The sequence below is a fragment of the Rhineura floridana genome, chromosome 12, assembly GCF_030035675.1.
Source record: "Rhineura floridana isolate rRhiFlo1 chromosome 12, rRhiFlo1.hap2, whole genome shotgun sequence".
In the NCBI taxonomy this organism is placed as follows: domain Eukaryota; kingdom Metazoa; phylum Chordata; class Lepidosauria; order Squamata; family Rhineuridae; genus Rhineura; species Rhineura floridana.
In genome coordinates this window covers 24,817,198-24,833,604 of record NC_084491.1, presented here as the reverse complement: position 1 = coordinate 24,833,604, position 16,407 = coordinate 24,817,198, and the positions used below count along the sequence as shown (strand labels likewise).

The window sequence follows — 16,407 nt, the reverse complement described above, 5'->3', positions numbered from 1 at the left end:
CTTCTACCACCAGCAAGAACAGGCAGGAGAGGATGGAGGAGTTCTTGGCAGAACAGGGTGGGTGGGGAGGAAGGAACCATACACCAACCCAGCTGTTTCAAAGCTTCATCATTATCATTATCATCATCATCATCATCTCATCATCATCATCTTCATACCACCAGCAGCTGCTCTCCTCATACTATTGTGAACTTGCCCTACAAAAGGCCAGAGGAAAAATCAGATCTTTTAACATGTATCCAGAACTTGCCATGTGCAAATGATGTCTGTAGACCAGAGCTAAATGTAGATCTTCAAAATGCATCCAGAGCAGCCCCTTGACTATGTATCTAAGGCATCAAGGCTGTGCCACAACAGCGCATATCAAGAGGCGTTCTTGGGGACTGCCCTGCAGTTGGGAAATGGCCCGGAAAGACCCACTAAATTCCAAAAGGTTTGAAACATTTTCCAGACGCATTGTGAAACTTCCTTCTTTAGGCTAAATTTTAACAGCTGGGGTTAAGCAGGCCAGTGGTGGGAGTTTGGGTGCAAATGTGTTAAATTAAATGTGACACGCTGAATGAGTATTTTATTTCCTGGCTTTATTAGGATCGGGCAGGTTTGAAATTTAAAATACACATACCTAACAGGGAGTAGCTCCGGAAGGCTTGACCAAACTAACCTGCAAGGCAAGACCACTCTCCTGCCAAATTTTTTTTGGGGTGGTGGTGGTGGTGGTCCTTGGCCCCACATATGGCAATAATAATTAGGGCTGCAATATTTAATCAGTTAGATAATTAATTAACACTGCAATCTTATGCATATTTACTCACAAGTTAAGTCCCACTATGTCCAACAGGACTTACTCCCACGCAATCTGCGTACAGGACTGCACATAAAAAAAGATATTCACGCACAAACTTACATGCATCAGCTAGAAAGTAAGTCCTGTGGAATGCAATGGAGTTTACTCTCATCCTTAATTGCACCCTTAATTGACAAAAAAGGTGCCTCCAATTAAATTGTATTACTATATTTTTTAATAAAAGTGCTTTTAAAAAAAAAATCCAAATGGCAAGCACCATCTTAAAAGATGCATTCCTCATTTCTTCTCACACCGTAAAGAATGTCTCTTCTACATAAGAAGAGCACTGCTGGATCAGGCCAAAGACCCATCTGGTTCAGCATTCCTTTCCCCCCAGTGACCAACCAATTCACTGGGAAAAGTCCGCAGCTCAGTGGTAGAGCATCTGCTTTGCATGCAGAAGGTCCCAGGTTCAATCCCTGGTATCTCCAGGTAGGGCTGAGAGAGACTCCTGCCTGAAACACTGGAGAGCTGCTGCCAGTCTGTGTAGGCAATACTGAGCTAGATGGACCAATGGTTTGACTCAGTATAAGAGAGCATCCTATGTTCTTAGATGCCTATGGGAAATGGACCTGCACAACTGTGCTCTCCCCACTTGTGATTCCCAACAATCGGTACTGAGAGGCATACTGCCTCCTACAGTGGAGGTAGAACATAGCCACTGTGACTAGTACCCAGCGATAGCCTTATCTTCCATGAATCTGTCTAAACTTTTTTAAAGCCATCCAAAATGATGGGCCTACATCTTACGGGCATGAATGCCATGCTTTAACTATGTGCTGTGTGAAGCAGGATTTTCTTTTGTCTGTCCTAAGCTGATGCCTGTTGTGACACACGTATGCAGCATGCAATGATTGCTGAGCCATGACTGACCCTCTCTAGAACCTACCTCGTGGTGAAGCCTGGACCTCCAGGGTAAGTGTTGCGACTGTACATTGTCGGCTGCACGTAGCCCTTGCCAGTGGAGCCTTCTGGGAAAGGTTGCTGCCCCATAAACTGAGGCGAGTTCATTCCAGAGCCGCTGCTGGCCACACTGGGCATCATGGGATTGCCAGAGGTGTTTCCCCCGGGGCCCATGGGGTTTCCAAAAACCTGCAAGGAGGCAGAGCTCAAATGAGGAAGCAAGAAAGCACTGCAGAGGTTTTGAACTCCCATCATAGCACAGGCATCTCCTGCTGTACACCTAAGATACAAACCATAACCTACAAGGGTGGCATGTGGGTTGCCCCTTTTTGTTTCTATTTACTGGTCCTGCTCCTGTGACTTTAACAGCAGCCTGCAGTAGGGTGAAGCTTTTCCCGAACTGGCAGAAAGCTTCACCAGCTAGACTGCTTAGCTTGCTGGATAAACAGATCTAACTGAAGAGGTAATGAGGAATTCAGTTTAAGAACCTTTGCCAAACCCTAGCCCAACAGTTCATATCTAAAGTCTTGCAAGCAGCTCTTGGGATATAAACGAGATATAAGACAGCTGGTACTCAGATTTGTTAGAGATAGCATACATTGTAAGCCTATGCCTACTCAGATGAAAGTACCACTGACAGCTAGTGTGGTGTAGTGGTTAGTGTTGGGCTGGGACCTGGGAGACCATGGTTCAAATATCCGCTCAACCATGAAGCTGACTGGGTGACCTTGGGTGAGTCACTGTCTCTCAACCTAACCTACCTCACAAGGTTGTTGTGAGGATAAAATTGGGAGGGGGGAACCATGTTTGTATGCCACCTTCAGATCCTTGGAGAAGAACTGGAACATAATAAAATAAATAATATAAATAATATAAATAAATAAATAAATAAATGAGTACAATGGGATTTACTGCTAGGTAACAGTATACAGGATTACAGAGACTTATCTAGGAACACACAGTTTTGCAAATGCTTTTCTAAAATTGATTTGATTCAGCACTGGTCACTTGTTCTGTATTTTACAATTTTAATGTTTTTATTGTACACTGCCAAAATATTTTTATGAGTTTAAAAATACTCCTTCTGGAAGGAAGGGTGGGATATAAATTTAATAAACAAACCAACAGACACACATAGGACTTTGCTGTTAAGTAAGCTGCAAACCAACTGCAGAAGCATGAAGAGTTGCTGTCTTTCTTCATTTTCTCTAGCAAGGCCAGCTCAGCTCTTGCACAATTTACCCTTGCAATAGCATATTAACATTTCTTACGATGAACTTTAAAACTGACCAACACAAGGACAAAGTTAGTAGATCATCTTTCAAAGTGAGGGAAAAGAGGAGGGATCTAAAAAATAAAATGCAAAAAATGAGGCATCTCCTGGTACTGTATATGTAAATTAACCTATCCTTTTTTACACACTTAATAGCAGAAGCTGGGGAAAAGGAGTGTGGGAGGGAGTACAGGAGGGGGGACCTTAGAAGGGGAAGTCTCCCCCCCCCTCCATCCAACCCCAGCTGTAACTCAAAAACAGAATGCCTTGGAATGATGAGAGGCAGAAGGTTCTGGTGGAAAGGAACGTAAATTAATCTTATCTTGCCTGTGCTTTGAAGGAAAAAGGGGGAAGCCCCTTCTGTCTTTCTCCTTTGACATACCTGGTAACTTTACAACTAAATAATAAGAATATACTGGACTGGTGCGCACGTCACAGTAAGCCAGAGTATGGCTTATCATGACGGCATGAATATGCTGGTGCCCGAAGAGGAGGCCACACCCACAATGCCCTGGGCTTGTTAGATCAGTGTGGGATGGTAGCTAAGCCAAGGTTTGGCTCAGGGCGCCATTTTGGGCCCAGGATTGTTATTAAGGTTTCTCCTCCTTTTAACCAAAACCACAGGACATGATTTGGCTACAGTTTGTGGTTAAGGAGGAGAGAACTTAACCATAATCCTGGGTTCAGGTGACATGCTAAGCCAGATCTTAGTGCTGTCTAAGCCAAATGTCAAGTATTGTCTTTTAGAGCATGGGAGGGGAAGAGAGGGGGGACTCAGGCCAGGGGCCAACTGTGGCCCTCCAGGCCTCTCTGTCTGGCCCTTGGGACTCATCCTAACCATACCCCTTCTCCCCAAGCTGCAGTGCTCACTCGCCCTGCTTTGCACCCTCCTTGAGTGTCTTTACTGGCTAGAATGTGTCCTTGAACTCTGATTCCCTCACTTTGAAAGGTGATCTCCTGAGTGCCCGAATGGAGGATGGAGAGCGGTACATGAGCATGTGTATACAGTAGCCGACTCTACAGAGGTAAAATTTACATCCATCGCCCCTCCCACTTTTGCCTCTGGCTCCATCCACCACTAACATGTGGCCCCTGGAAGGTGGCCCAGAAGGGAATGTGGCCCTCGAGTTGGAAGAGGCTCCCCACCTATGTTTCTGGGACTGTTTAGTAAGATGGCTGAGGATGTGCTTCCCCTCCCCACTCCTGCTGCTAGTTCTGCCCCATCCCATCATTTTGGAAGACTGAAGAAAGTACCTGACTCTGGGATGTGTTGCTGACTCCCCACACTGTGGTTACCACTGAGAGAGATCCTGCAGGCTGGTTGGTATTCTGTTGCCAAGGAACTGACTCGTAGGCATATGAACCATCACTAGGAAAAACAACCACAACACACAACATATGAATAAGGAATCTCTGGGGAAGTGTCAGGAAAGCCTGGCAAGAGGCATGCGGGGATATTCATGGCTGGACAAGAAGAAGAGTGGGTAGCCGATCTAAAGCGTAAATAAGAAGATGTAGCTTATGCAGGAGGGAGATACAAGAGTGAATGCACACATGCAAGTGGCTGCAATATCAACAGATGTTCATCATGATAGGTAAATGGAACCTCCATGTTCAGAGGCAGTGTACCTTCAAATTCCAGTTGCTAGAGGGCAAACTGCAGGGAAGTGCTATTGTCTTCATGTTCAGCCTCAGGGCTTTCCAGAAACACCTGGTAGGCTGCTGTGTGAAACAGGATACTGGATTGTCTGATTAAAAGCCTGCCAATGGCTACTAGTCACAAGGGCTATATTTTGCTTCCACTGTCAAAAATGCCTCGGAATAGCCAGTTGCTGAGGATCTTAAGAGGGAGAGTGCTCTTGTGCTCAGGTCGTCCTTCAGAGCTTCCCAGAGGCCTCTGGCTGGCCACTGTGGGAAAAGGATGCTGGACTAGATGATGGGCTTTTGGTCCGAACCAGGAGGGCTCTTCCTACTTCTTTAAGTGATGAAGTGAATCAGACATCACAGCTCAACCATCACAGGCAGAACCTTCATGCTGCCTCATGGAAGGCTTGCCCGGACCACTGGAAGGCCTCTGTGGCTTTGGCCATTTCAATAGGCATTAGGGACTTAAGAAACTGCCTCACACTGAACTGGACACTTGGTCCATCTAACTCAGTACTCTCTATACTGCCTGCTAGTGGCTCTCCAAGATTTCACACAAGGATCACTTCCTGTCCAGCCCGGAGATGCCAAGAAGTGAGCCTGGGACCTTCTGCATGCAAAGCAGATGTTCTACCACTGAGCTACGGCCCAAATATAAGACACTATCAGGTCAGATTATTTGTCCATCTAACTGAGCAGTACTTATGCTAACTGGCAGCGCATCTTCAGAGCCTCAAGGTGAGGTCTACCCGAACCTTTTCAACTAATATATCAAGAGTTGAAATCTGAGGCTACCTCTATGCAAAGCAGGTCGTGTGGGATATGCAGTGCCCCATTTTCAACCCTCCTTGAAAACATGAGGGCTAGAAACTTGCTTAACAAAACCTGTGGTATCAGGATGCTGAATTCTGTGCCAGTGCTAACATTTTTGTGCACCCAGCCCAATCTACTTCCAAGGGTAAGATAGTCAGAGGCAGGGCTGTGGAGTCGGTACGCCAGACCTTCAACTCCGACTCCTCTATTTTTCTGCTGTCCGACTCCAACTCCGACTCCTTCATAAATGGCAAATGTATATTAACAAGTAATAACAAATTTACTGTAGTAAAATGGTAGCATAGAAAAGTTAATTTTTTAAACCACAACTCCCATCAGCCCCAGGTACTGGGCTCGTGGGAGTTGTAGTTTTAAAAAGTAACTTTTCCAAGCTCTGGATTCACGTGGTGGTGATGAAATGCCTTGTGCTACCATTTTACTACAGTAAATTTGTTATTACTAGTTAATATACATTTGCCATTTATGAAGGAGTCGAAGTCGGAGTCGGAACATTTCTACCGACTCTGACTCCACCCAAAATTGCTCCTGACTCTGACTCCACAGCCCTGGTCAGAGGTGAGAATTTATTTATTTAATATTCCACCCTGCCTCCCAGTAGGAGCCCAGGGCAGCAAACAATAATGAATATAGGTTTGTGCATAGCAAGTGCTGCAAGAGGAGGCAGGCTCAGTTATACTCACCCATGTGGGGTGGGTGGGAGCGATGGTTTCATTGGGTTCATTGAATTCATTGGCTACAGGAAGGCGACAGGGTTGGCTGTGGGATCTTCCAAGACAACACAAATGAGAGGAGCCAGCAGCCTCTGGGGGGTCACGGCTCTAGTTGGGCTAGAGAGAACAGAGAAAAAAACAAGATATTAAAACTGCCGACATTGCACTCAGAAAAGATAAGGCTTTCCCAGAAGCATATTCCCCCAGAAAGCGTGCCATGGGAATCAAGCTAAGGTCGGTGGCTGGAGCTCTCTCAGGCCAGGGCAGGCTGGAGGTTTTTGTGGGGCCTTGCCGCAAGGGGATCCATGGGCATCCGTCCCTCATCGCGGCCCTCCTCCTCCTCTTCCAGAGGCTCTGACAGAGGGAGCGTCGCCTGAGAGAGCGGCGGCTCCAATGCCACTAGGCAATTCTTTCCACTGTAGGAAAATCATGGGAGCCTAGAAAGTTGCCTTATAGGAGATCAGATTTCCTGTCTACCTAGTCCAATATAATCTATTCTGACTGGCAGCTGCTCTCTAGCTGAAGCAGAGATCTTTGATATCAGCTGCTATCTGATTCTTTAAACCGAAGATGCCAGGGACTGAACCTGAGACTTTCAGCATGCAACGCATGTGTTCTACTATCAAACAATTATCCCTCTCCCATCCAGAAATGGGAGATGAGTGCAGCAGCGTCAGACTAGCAGTGAGCCATCATTAGGGCAATAGACCTTGGCAGATGTCTGACTATGCCGGATGCTGGTCCTGTCTTGACCGAACCCATCCAAATAAAGCTTCAAAGAAAAACGGGCTGCTACTTCTCGGTGTTACCAAACTCACAGCAAAGCAAGGATCTCCTACAGAGGGCTGTGAGTAATGGATAGAAATGTGTTCCTTGAGGCATGGGTGTTGAATTGAGCTTAGGGGCAGTGCTCTTCAACCTTGGGTCCCCAAGTGTTGGTGGACTACAGCTCCCATCATCCCTGACCATTGACTATGCTGTCTTGGGATGATGGGAGTTGTAGTCCAACAACATCTGGGGACCCAAGGCTGAAGAACAGTGGGCTTTAGGGTACCCAAGCAGTATTGCCCAAACAACTAATGAGGAAAGACCAGCACACATACTTATATGGTGTCAAAGTTCCATTTGGGACCACTTTAGTCTCACCCTTCAGTTTCTCAAGAAACAGACACGCATAGGAAGTTGCCTTATTCTGAGTCAGACCAATGATCCATCTAGCTCAGAATTTTCTGCAATGACTCGCAGCGGTAGTGGTTCTCCAGAGTTTCAGGCAGGGAGTCTCTCTTAGCCCTAGATGGGAGAGCCAGGGATTGAACCTAGGGCTTCTGCATACAAGGGAGATGCTCTATCACCAAGCTAGGGCTCTTCACACAGCGACATACAAGGCCTAAAGCTCTGCTGTGGTATCTAAGAGTTCAGTGCCAAAATTTCTTAGAACTAAGGTTGTATTTGTTTTAATATGAATTAAAATGCTACTGGTATTTAAGTATTATGTGTTAAAAATAATACTTTATCGTGGTCTGATATACTTTCACTGTGAGCTGCTTTAGAGACAGTTATGGCTGAAAAGCAGCCTAAAAATATAAATGAACACTTTAAAGAACTGTTGCTCAAAAGCATCTAGTGCCTGATTCTTCTACCTCCCGGTGCTTCCTAATGCCACTCGCCAGGATGTCCTGTGGCTCTGCCCAGCACAGCAGGAGAAAGAGACTGGTTCACAGCTATCCAGGGTGTTTCATGGCTGACTGGGGATTTGAACTCGCGTTTCCCTGTCGTAGTCCAACACTCTAACTGCAATATTGCCCTCTCCCTGAAGTGGGTAAATTGTTCTGTCCAAAGTGAATGCGGCTGAGTGCTTTCGGCACTATGCTTCATCTACACTTCCACAAAAAGCAACATCCCCCTCCATAAAAGCAACACAACTCCAGCACAAGATGCTGTAAAGTGGAATTACAGTCAGGACTTATGTCCTGTCCACTATATTTTTACAGGGCTCTTCCAGACGTCCATTTTATTGCACATTCATGGTGATTTGTGCTCATGATGTTATCAGGGCGGTCACATGCAATCCCACTTTCAACACTGTTTGCGCCTGCAAAAATGTTGGGGTGGTCACACTACTTCATTTCCAATCAGTGAATAGCTCGTAACTTTATGCTGAAGTCTCATATTTTTTACACCACAAATATTCTGATTTATTTTTGTCCTGCTTTTCTTGTGCAAGAGCCCCTTGGGACAGGAATAATGTGGTAGCACTGGGGAATCATCGCAGAACCAACTAAAGTGGAATAAATCTACCACTAATACACACTAGAGTCAGTATGGTGTAATGGTGAGAGTTAGACTAGAATTTGGATGACCAGGCTTCAAATCCCTGCTCAGCCATGAAGCTCACTGGGTGATCTTGGCCCAATCGCTGTCTCTCAGCCTAACCTACCTCACAGGGTTGTTGTGAGGATAAAATTGGGAGGGGGAGAACCATGTTTGTACAGCACTGTGAGCTCCTTGGACAAATGGTGGGATATAAAATAAATAAATATTGTGTCAAAAATATGTTGCAGAATACACCTGTAATAAAACAGCAGTTTGGAGGCCACATACCCCGCTATTTATTTATTTATATTTATTAAATTTATTAGTCGCCCATCTGGCTGGTTGTCCAGCCACTCTGGGCGACGTACAAAATAAAAACATACAAATACATTAAAACATTAAAAATCTCAACAACAATAGTAAAACCTAGCCCACCCCAAAAGCCTGCCTGAAGAGCCAGGTTTTCAAGGCCCGGCGGAAGCTCATCATAGAGGGGGCATGGCGGAGATCATTTGGGAGGGAATTCCACAAAGTGGGGGCCACAACTGAAAAAGCCCGCTAGTGTGCATTTCCAAATATAGCCTGGCTCCCCCTCACAGGAGCCCAAGAGCTCCTAGCCACAAGTCTGCATGCTTTCAGACATCTTCAAATTGCAGGGACAAAGAGTATACAACAAGTCTTGTGGCACCTTACCAAATTTATTCTGGCATAAGCTTTTGGAGAGTGAGACTGGGATCTACTCTTGTCCAACAGAGCTTATGCTTTGAGGTCAAAAACAAACGTGAATGTGTCGCAAGATACTGAAAAAATGCAGATTTCATTTTCAAAACAGTCCAATGAGTTTTGCCAATTATTGTTGTTTGAAGGCCTTCTTCAGGGGTTAAATTGAAAAGCAGCCTGCAGAGACCTCTGTCAGAGATCTGGCATTAACTCTGCCAGTCGCCAGTTAACGTGAACAGGAGATAGATCTAACAGAGATCGCTGCAGGCTATTTATAAATTTAACCCCCAAAGAAGGCCTTTAAACAACAATAAATCAGCTGAAACACATTGGGCTGTTTTGAAAAATAAAACCCTTATTTTTTTCAGTATCGTGAGACACATTCTCTTTTGTTTTGGGGTTCATTTTGGATGCTCTCCGGTCTTTGCATTTTGAAGTCTTTGAGATGCCACAAGAAGAAACTTCTTTTTTTCCCTGCAACAGGTGAACATGGCTACCATTCAGGAAACAATGTGCAGACACACTCTCTCTTGATGATACGGCCTAGAGTTCTCTGCTGACCTCCCTCGTGTCCTCATGTACACTCTTCTCCTCCAGCACCATCAAGGCCAGGAGAGGGTGGTAGACCCGGTATCCGCACTCCATAGCTACCTCTTAGCTCTTTTGTTCCAGACCAGGACATGTCTTCCTACCCACTGACCCTTATTCCCCACCCCCCAGTCAGGTCGCTTGATTTCTGTTTTGGACAGGTAATAGTCAGCCAGCCAATGGAGTATATTCTTCCTCTGCTCCCTTCCCAGTGAAATGTCCCGTCCCCCCCCCCCGTCCACTCCCCAGTTTTCCTGAGGGGAAGTGGTCACATTTGTTCAGCAGAGGCTTTTTGCTCTGACTACGTCAACTTTATACAGCGGCCAGAAGGAACTTGGCGTTCTGCCCAGATCTGGCAAAACAAGGTCCTAGCAGGCGCAGGCTGGAGGGTTGGCCTAGTTACACCAGATTAACTCTCTGCTGCCCATGCGGCTTCCAGACAAGACACAACTCACAGCCAGCCAACACACCACGCCACCCAGCCATGCATTGCCTTTGCCCTGTGTGCGCACAGCCAACCATACACACCCCTTGTTACTCAGGAAATGGAACCGGGTGAGTGGGTGCTTTTTTGGTTACACCATGGGAAGTAGCTTGCCCTTTTACAGCACATAAGGGCAGTGGATGGCTAAATTTTAGAATGAGAAGGCAGAGAGATCCATAGCTCAATGGGAGAGTGCTTGGTTTGGAGGCAGAAAGTCCCAGGATCAACTCCTGCATCTCAATCTCCAGTTGAATCGAATCTCTGGCAGTCAGGGTGCTTCTAGGAAACCTGCTTATTGGGCTTTTTATTTTTTTGCAGGGAGATTAATTGACTTTGGCTTTTTAATGTGCATTCATTCAGATTTGTTTGTGAGAAGGTTAGATGATGTTGCATCAAAGCAAGTGTTACCCAAAACTTTCCAGTGCATCCTTCCATCACTCCTTATTGCAAACAAACAAACAAACAAAAAGAATCTTTTGGGGAAGCAGGTTTATTGCAATAGACCTCCAATCAGTTTTAACTGCACAACCTGAATTTGCCAGGATGTGACTGAATCCCACCCGACAATAGCAACAGTACGGAAGCATCCTCAGAGCAGACAAGAGCGGGATATATTGGCTTCATCCACACCACACATTTAATGCACATGGCTTCCCCCCAGAGTCCTAGGAGCTGTAGTTTTCCTTCAGCACTCTTTACAAACGACAATTCCCAGTCATGACTGTTAAAGTGGTATAAGAGGGTTTTAAATTATGGTGTGTTTTCAGCCATTGACTGATGGTCTCAGGTTAGTATAAGCTTCGTGGCCTGCTTAAAGTCATGCTGGGTACAATCTCCCTGCCCAGTCCCAAATATGTGAGGGCTAGCTGTGGTTAACTCAATGACAGGTAAAAGACTTACCATATGTTGCTTCTGGTCTTAGATGGGGGGGGGACGAGACCTGTGGCCCTCCAGATGTTGCTGGATCACAATTCCCATCACCCCTGACCACTGGCCATGCTGGCTGGGGCTGACAGAAGATGGAGTCCCACAATCTCTGGAGGACCAAAGGTCCCTTGTCCCTGCTGTTCATGTCCAGAAACACAGTTTTATTACTTCACATAAGCCCTATTCACTTGTTGTCGTCTCATGTGACTACCATCTTGTGCAGGGGAACAGAGGCTTTGCCATCTCCACACTGCCTTCTGGGGAGATCTAAACCCTGTTCTACATGCCTAAAGGATCAGATACAATTTAGAACCTTGATTGCGCAGGGTGAGGGTGGTGTTCTAGATTGCATGTAGAGCCTCCTTGCATGCAGCAGGGGAAGGGATGGCCCGATAAACAAACTGAGTTATGTTCTGAGTCTTAACTGTGGTGTTAAAAACTGTTTTGGAGGGGATATTAAGATTGGATATGGGGCCATAAAAATTGTAGGGTAAATGAAGGAAGCAAACTGGTGTTGGGTGTGTGAGGCTACATTCGCCCCATACATTTATTTCACAGTCATGGCTTCCCCTAAAGAATCCTGGGAAGTATAGTTTATGAAAAGTGCTGACAGTTGCTAGGAGACTCCTATTACCCTCACAGAGCTACCTACAATTGACAGAGTGGTGTAACAATTGGTCCCTCTTCCCAGAAAACTCTGGGAATTGTAGCTCTGTGAGGGGAATAGAGGCTCTCCTGACAACTCTTAGCACCCTTCCCAGGATTCTTTGGGGGAAGCCACGACTGTTTAAAGTGGAATAAAAGTATGGTGCGAATGCAGTCCCAGGTCTTGCCAGCAACAGGTTCTAAAGCGTGGGCCGGCCAATTGGAGCACTTCAAGCGAATGCTCTGACATTTTAAATAAATAAATAGGTGGACAAACTTCACAATTATATTCTATGCAATCCTCGGTGAGCTTCACTGCTAGTGCCAGGTTTGGGGGCAAGATGCTTTCAGTGGGCCATCCCCCCCCCTTGTGTGCACCCTGATTCTCCTTTCTTCTGCTGTTGCCAATGCTCATTTGCTTACGTTTTCCTCTGGGCCTAATCTGCAACATCTCCCAGAGACACAGGGGGGGGGGGGGAGAGAGGATAAGGTGTGGATGTTACCAGCAACGACACATTAAGGGGAGTGGCAGCAGTGTTCTCCTGGTGATGCCGGGAGGATGCTACTGCTCCCCACAAACACTCTCCCTGTGCGCTGCTGCTGAAAGTGACTTCTCCGTCTCCCTGCTCCCTTCATTGTGCTCTTGGTGAGGACAAGCAAACAAGCAGCAACAGCAAGGAGGAGGAGGACGACCTACAGCAGGAGTCGGGGGACCATTTTCAGCCTGAGGGCTACATTATCTCATGTGCAACCTTCCAGGTGCTGCATAGGAGTACTGGGCATATGACAAGCAAAACGTGGGCACAACAACAGTAAGGTGTGAGGTTCCTACACACCCTTTTCTCCATCCAGGCAAGCAAGGCAGGTGTTATTACAGTTCAAGGACACATTTCAGCAAGGCAAAAGCACTCAAGGAGGGAGTGGCACAGGGCCAGTGAGGGGCATGGCCTAGGGAAAGTCCCAAAGGCTAGAGAGAGAGGCCTGCAGGACTGCCTTTAGACCACACTCCTGAGGCTCCCACCTCTGGCCTAGAGGCCCAAAGGATTGACAGCAGTGCCCCCTGCACACACACTGAGGTATGGGCTTCAGCAGGTGCCCGATGATGCCAAGTTCTGGCACCAGCCCTGGTCATGTGCTAAAATCTTCATTCCCCAAATGGGAAAGAGAGGTACTCCATAACTAGGTGACTTGTTCGAGGTCAGGCAGGCAGGACAGAGCTGCAGACTCCACTCCAGACAGCATCCCAGATTCCCAGCTTAGCTTTGCATCTAGGTTTTAGCTAAAGGAATGTGCTGTTTCACTGCTGAGAGAGATAGGAAAGTGTCCCTGGCAAGAACTGCTCCAACAAGGTTTTAGGATCCTAAAGAAAGAAAAAAGATGGGGGAGAGCCTGACTGAGCCAAGCACTTTTGCCTAGGAGCTGGGAAAGCAGGAATCTCTCTTGTCTGTCATCCGTATTTTCTAGGCCATGGGAGGTTAGGCACAGTTGAAAGCTACCCCTGCTCAGATAGGGCTGCCTTGACTGCAGCTGGCCAAGGGCAGAACCAATTAGGGAGCCCATTCCCAGTTGTCTCTGCTTTTCAGGACTAAACTGCCAACTCTGGCTGCTTCTCAACACTTATGCCTCTGTGATGAAACCACCTAAAGGTCAGAGAACAAAGTGGGAAGTTTTCCACCCTCCTATGGTCCCAGCACCAGGATTTCGGGTGCTCTAGGCACTGATGTTGTGGGACCTTTGGAGCACACTCCTTTCCTGGGGCAGGGAAGTTTCCACCAGCAAAGGGAGGGTGGAGAGAGGAGATGGGACATTCCATTCCACCATCTGTTGGGTGAAAGAGGAGTCAATGGAATCCTATTTGGAACCAGAGAGGGAAGAAGGGGTTGGGAGCAGCCCCAACGGCAGGCCCCTCATTTGCTCATGTTGTGGAGGGGAGGGGAGAGATGGGGGGGGTGCCCTGGGAAGCCTGCCAAGCTAACCTCTCTCTCCTGGCTCTTGGAAGGCTTGCAAAAACATTTTATTTCTTTTGCTTTTGAGGGGGCTGGCTAATTGCTGATATTGTTAAAACCAGGTAGCTGCATGCTCTCTCTCTCTTTCTCTCTCTCTCTGTCACACACACACTCACTCTCACACACACACACACTTTTTGATGTTTTAATTCGATGTTTTTAATGGCTTTAAGTGCCTTTGATTGCTATTTTGTGTGAGCTGCCTTGATCAAAAAGGGAGGGTAGAAATTAACCCCCCCCAATATCAAAGATTTCCAAGGGTAAGATGTTGTAGTGGGAAGAGGGGAAATGCAAACCAAAGAGGGTCCTTGTCTGCATACAGAACCTTTTTTTGAGGGGGGGCTGCAGTGGGTATCTATTGATGGGATAAGTCTCATTTACTGTGTTAACAAGTCCTCTCGGCGGAAGAGAGAATGTGGCTCATCATATGTACAGCGAGATTCATCTGCAGTGGGAAAGGGAACTGAACAGTTAAGCATGCAGGTCGCCAGATGCTAAAGCAGGCAGAGGCTCTCTTGCACCTTTAATTGTTGTGTAGCAGACACCATCCCCTCTTCTTCACAGCAATTAAAAGTGCAGAAGCCCTCTTTCCTCTTTTGCACCTGGCCACCCTATTAGGTGCTGAAAGTCTTCCACAAAAACAGCAAGTTACATCAGTCTGTGGTTCAAACAATGTTTTATGCAGGATGAGTATGACCAGCAACAAAAATGTTCAGTGTGATGTGTGCCTTTTCAGCATCCTTCATTCCTTTCCCCCTTCTTCCCTTCCCAACCTCCCCCTCCCCAGTCACTATTCTGTGAAGACAACCATTGTTCATTCAACTATTTTGGGGTCTGCCCCTCCTTTTTGTACTTTTTGTAAACCTTTGGGTTTCCCCAAGCCTGTTGAGGATTCTCTCTTGTGTGCGGATGCTGCTGTTTCGGCTACATATGGAAAGGCACTTGCCTCTGAACATCAGAAATAGAGTGAGTGGTTAACCTTTGCCTCCTAAATGGTGGTGGTAAAAGATCACAATTTTTTGTAAACTGCTTGGAGGTTTTATTTACAGTCAGGTGTATAAAAATGTTGTTAAATAAAATAAATATTTTTTAACATATAACATTTTTATCATTTACAGGTTATCTCTGGTACAAGACCAAAGAGGCAGTGATCCAGTGGAAGCTAGCATGCTTAGAGTGTTGAACTAAGACCTGGGAGATCAGGGTTTGAATTTCCACTCAGCCATGAAACTCACTGGGTAACCTTTGGCCAGTCACCCTCTCTCAGCCTGAGCTACTTCACAGGGTGGTTGTGCTGATAAAACGGGGAGGGGAGAACCATATACACTGCTTTGAACTCTTTGGAGGAAAGGTGGATATAAATGTAATAAATAATAATAGTCTTCTAATACCACAAATTTCATCAGAAAGGGCACTGCCACCTATTGCTGCAGCTACACCACTCAGCTGTGGGTGGATGCTACCTATCGCAAAGATAATACTGGGCTACTCCTGCCATCCTTTTTATTATGCATTCATGATGATCTGTGCGAGTGATGGTATTGGGGTAGTTATATGCAATCCTGTTTTCAATACTGTTTGCACCTGCAAAAGGTTTGAAGCAGACATACCACTTTGTTTCCAATGTATGTCCACTAATGCCCTGCTGAAAGTCTGTAAACTTTTTATACCACAAACGTATAAATGCTATAGCTCAAGAGTACCCCTCCAGACAGAAATAATGTGGTAACATTGGGGCAGCACAAATCATAAAGCAGAATGATCAGAGGACGATCCTGTATAAATCCACCAATAATGTACTATCCTTGCATCAATTACATTTTGCATAGAATACACCTGCAACAAAACCTCCTAACGCCAGTCTAGAGGGGCCCACTTGCCACCAGCCTAGTCAGAAGTGGCACCCTGACAGCAAATGACAGGCACTGAAAGGTTAACCCACTAGTGGCAAGAAATAAAGAAGGAAGCAGAAGCCCAATGCCTTCACCCTAAAAGTCACGTGAAAAGTTGGGGGAGTATTTCTGTTGGTGTTGCAATGGATTATGAAGCAAAAGGAGAAAAAGAAGGAAGACGCCAATGCAGGAACAAGAGGGGCAGGAGCCTCTAGCTGCACAAATTAAGCCCAATGCATTTTGCAATGTTAATGGCAGCACCTGGCATCCCTGGGCAGCTGCTAGGGACCCAACTCCTCAAAAGGGCCCACCACTGGTGCTTACCAGGGGGCCCTCATTAAACTTTTCCTGGTGCTCCTATCTACACCAGGAGGCTGGGCTTAGGTGGCAGTTTCATTTCCCACAGTGCCCAGAGCAACATCCAGAGCACTGAGGCAACTTAAAATGTCAGCTAGACCCTGAAAATTTGTGCTGCTCAGAGCATGGCTGCCAGCCACCAAGTAAGCCCACCAAGGTCCACCATCAGAAGAGGGATCCCACCAGGCGGTGCTTTGCCCACAACGTCCTCAAATCCAGAGATTGGTTCTGGCTTTTTTAATTAAAATAATCACATAAGAGAATACG

At 46.4% G+C, this 16,407-nt stretch overlaps 1 protein-coding gene across 6 annotated transcripts in view; it reads right to left on the bottom strand.

Annotated features, from left to right (window-relative positions):
- The window catches only part of ZMIZ2 (zinc finger MIZ-type containing 2), a 141,099-nt gene that overhangs the window by 38,396 nt on the left and 86,296 nt on the right, over positions 1-16,407 (bottom strand). For all 6 annotated transcript variants that reach the window (XM_061593399.1, XM_061593398.1, XM_061593400.1 and 3 more), the window contains 3 exons: positions 6,179-6,325; positions 4,275-4,389; positions 1,734-1,936 (listed from right to left, as the gene is read on the bottom strand). In XM_061593399.1, the coding sequence (XP_061449383.1) occupies positions 1,734-1,936; positions 4,275-4,389; positions 6,179-6,228 (368 nt within the window). In that variant the 5' untranslated portion in view covers positions 6,229-6,325. The remainder of the gene's footprint in view (positions 1-1,733; positions 1,937-4,274; positions 4,390-6,178; positions 6,326-16,407) is intronic.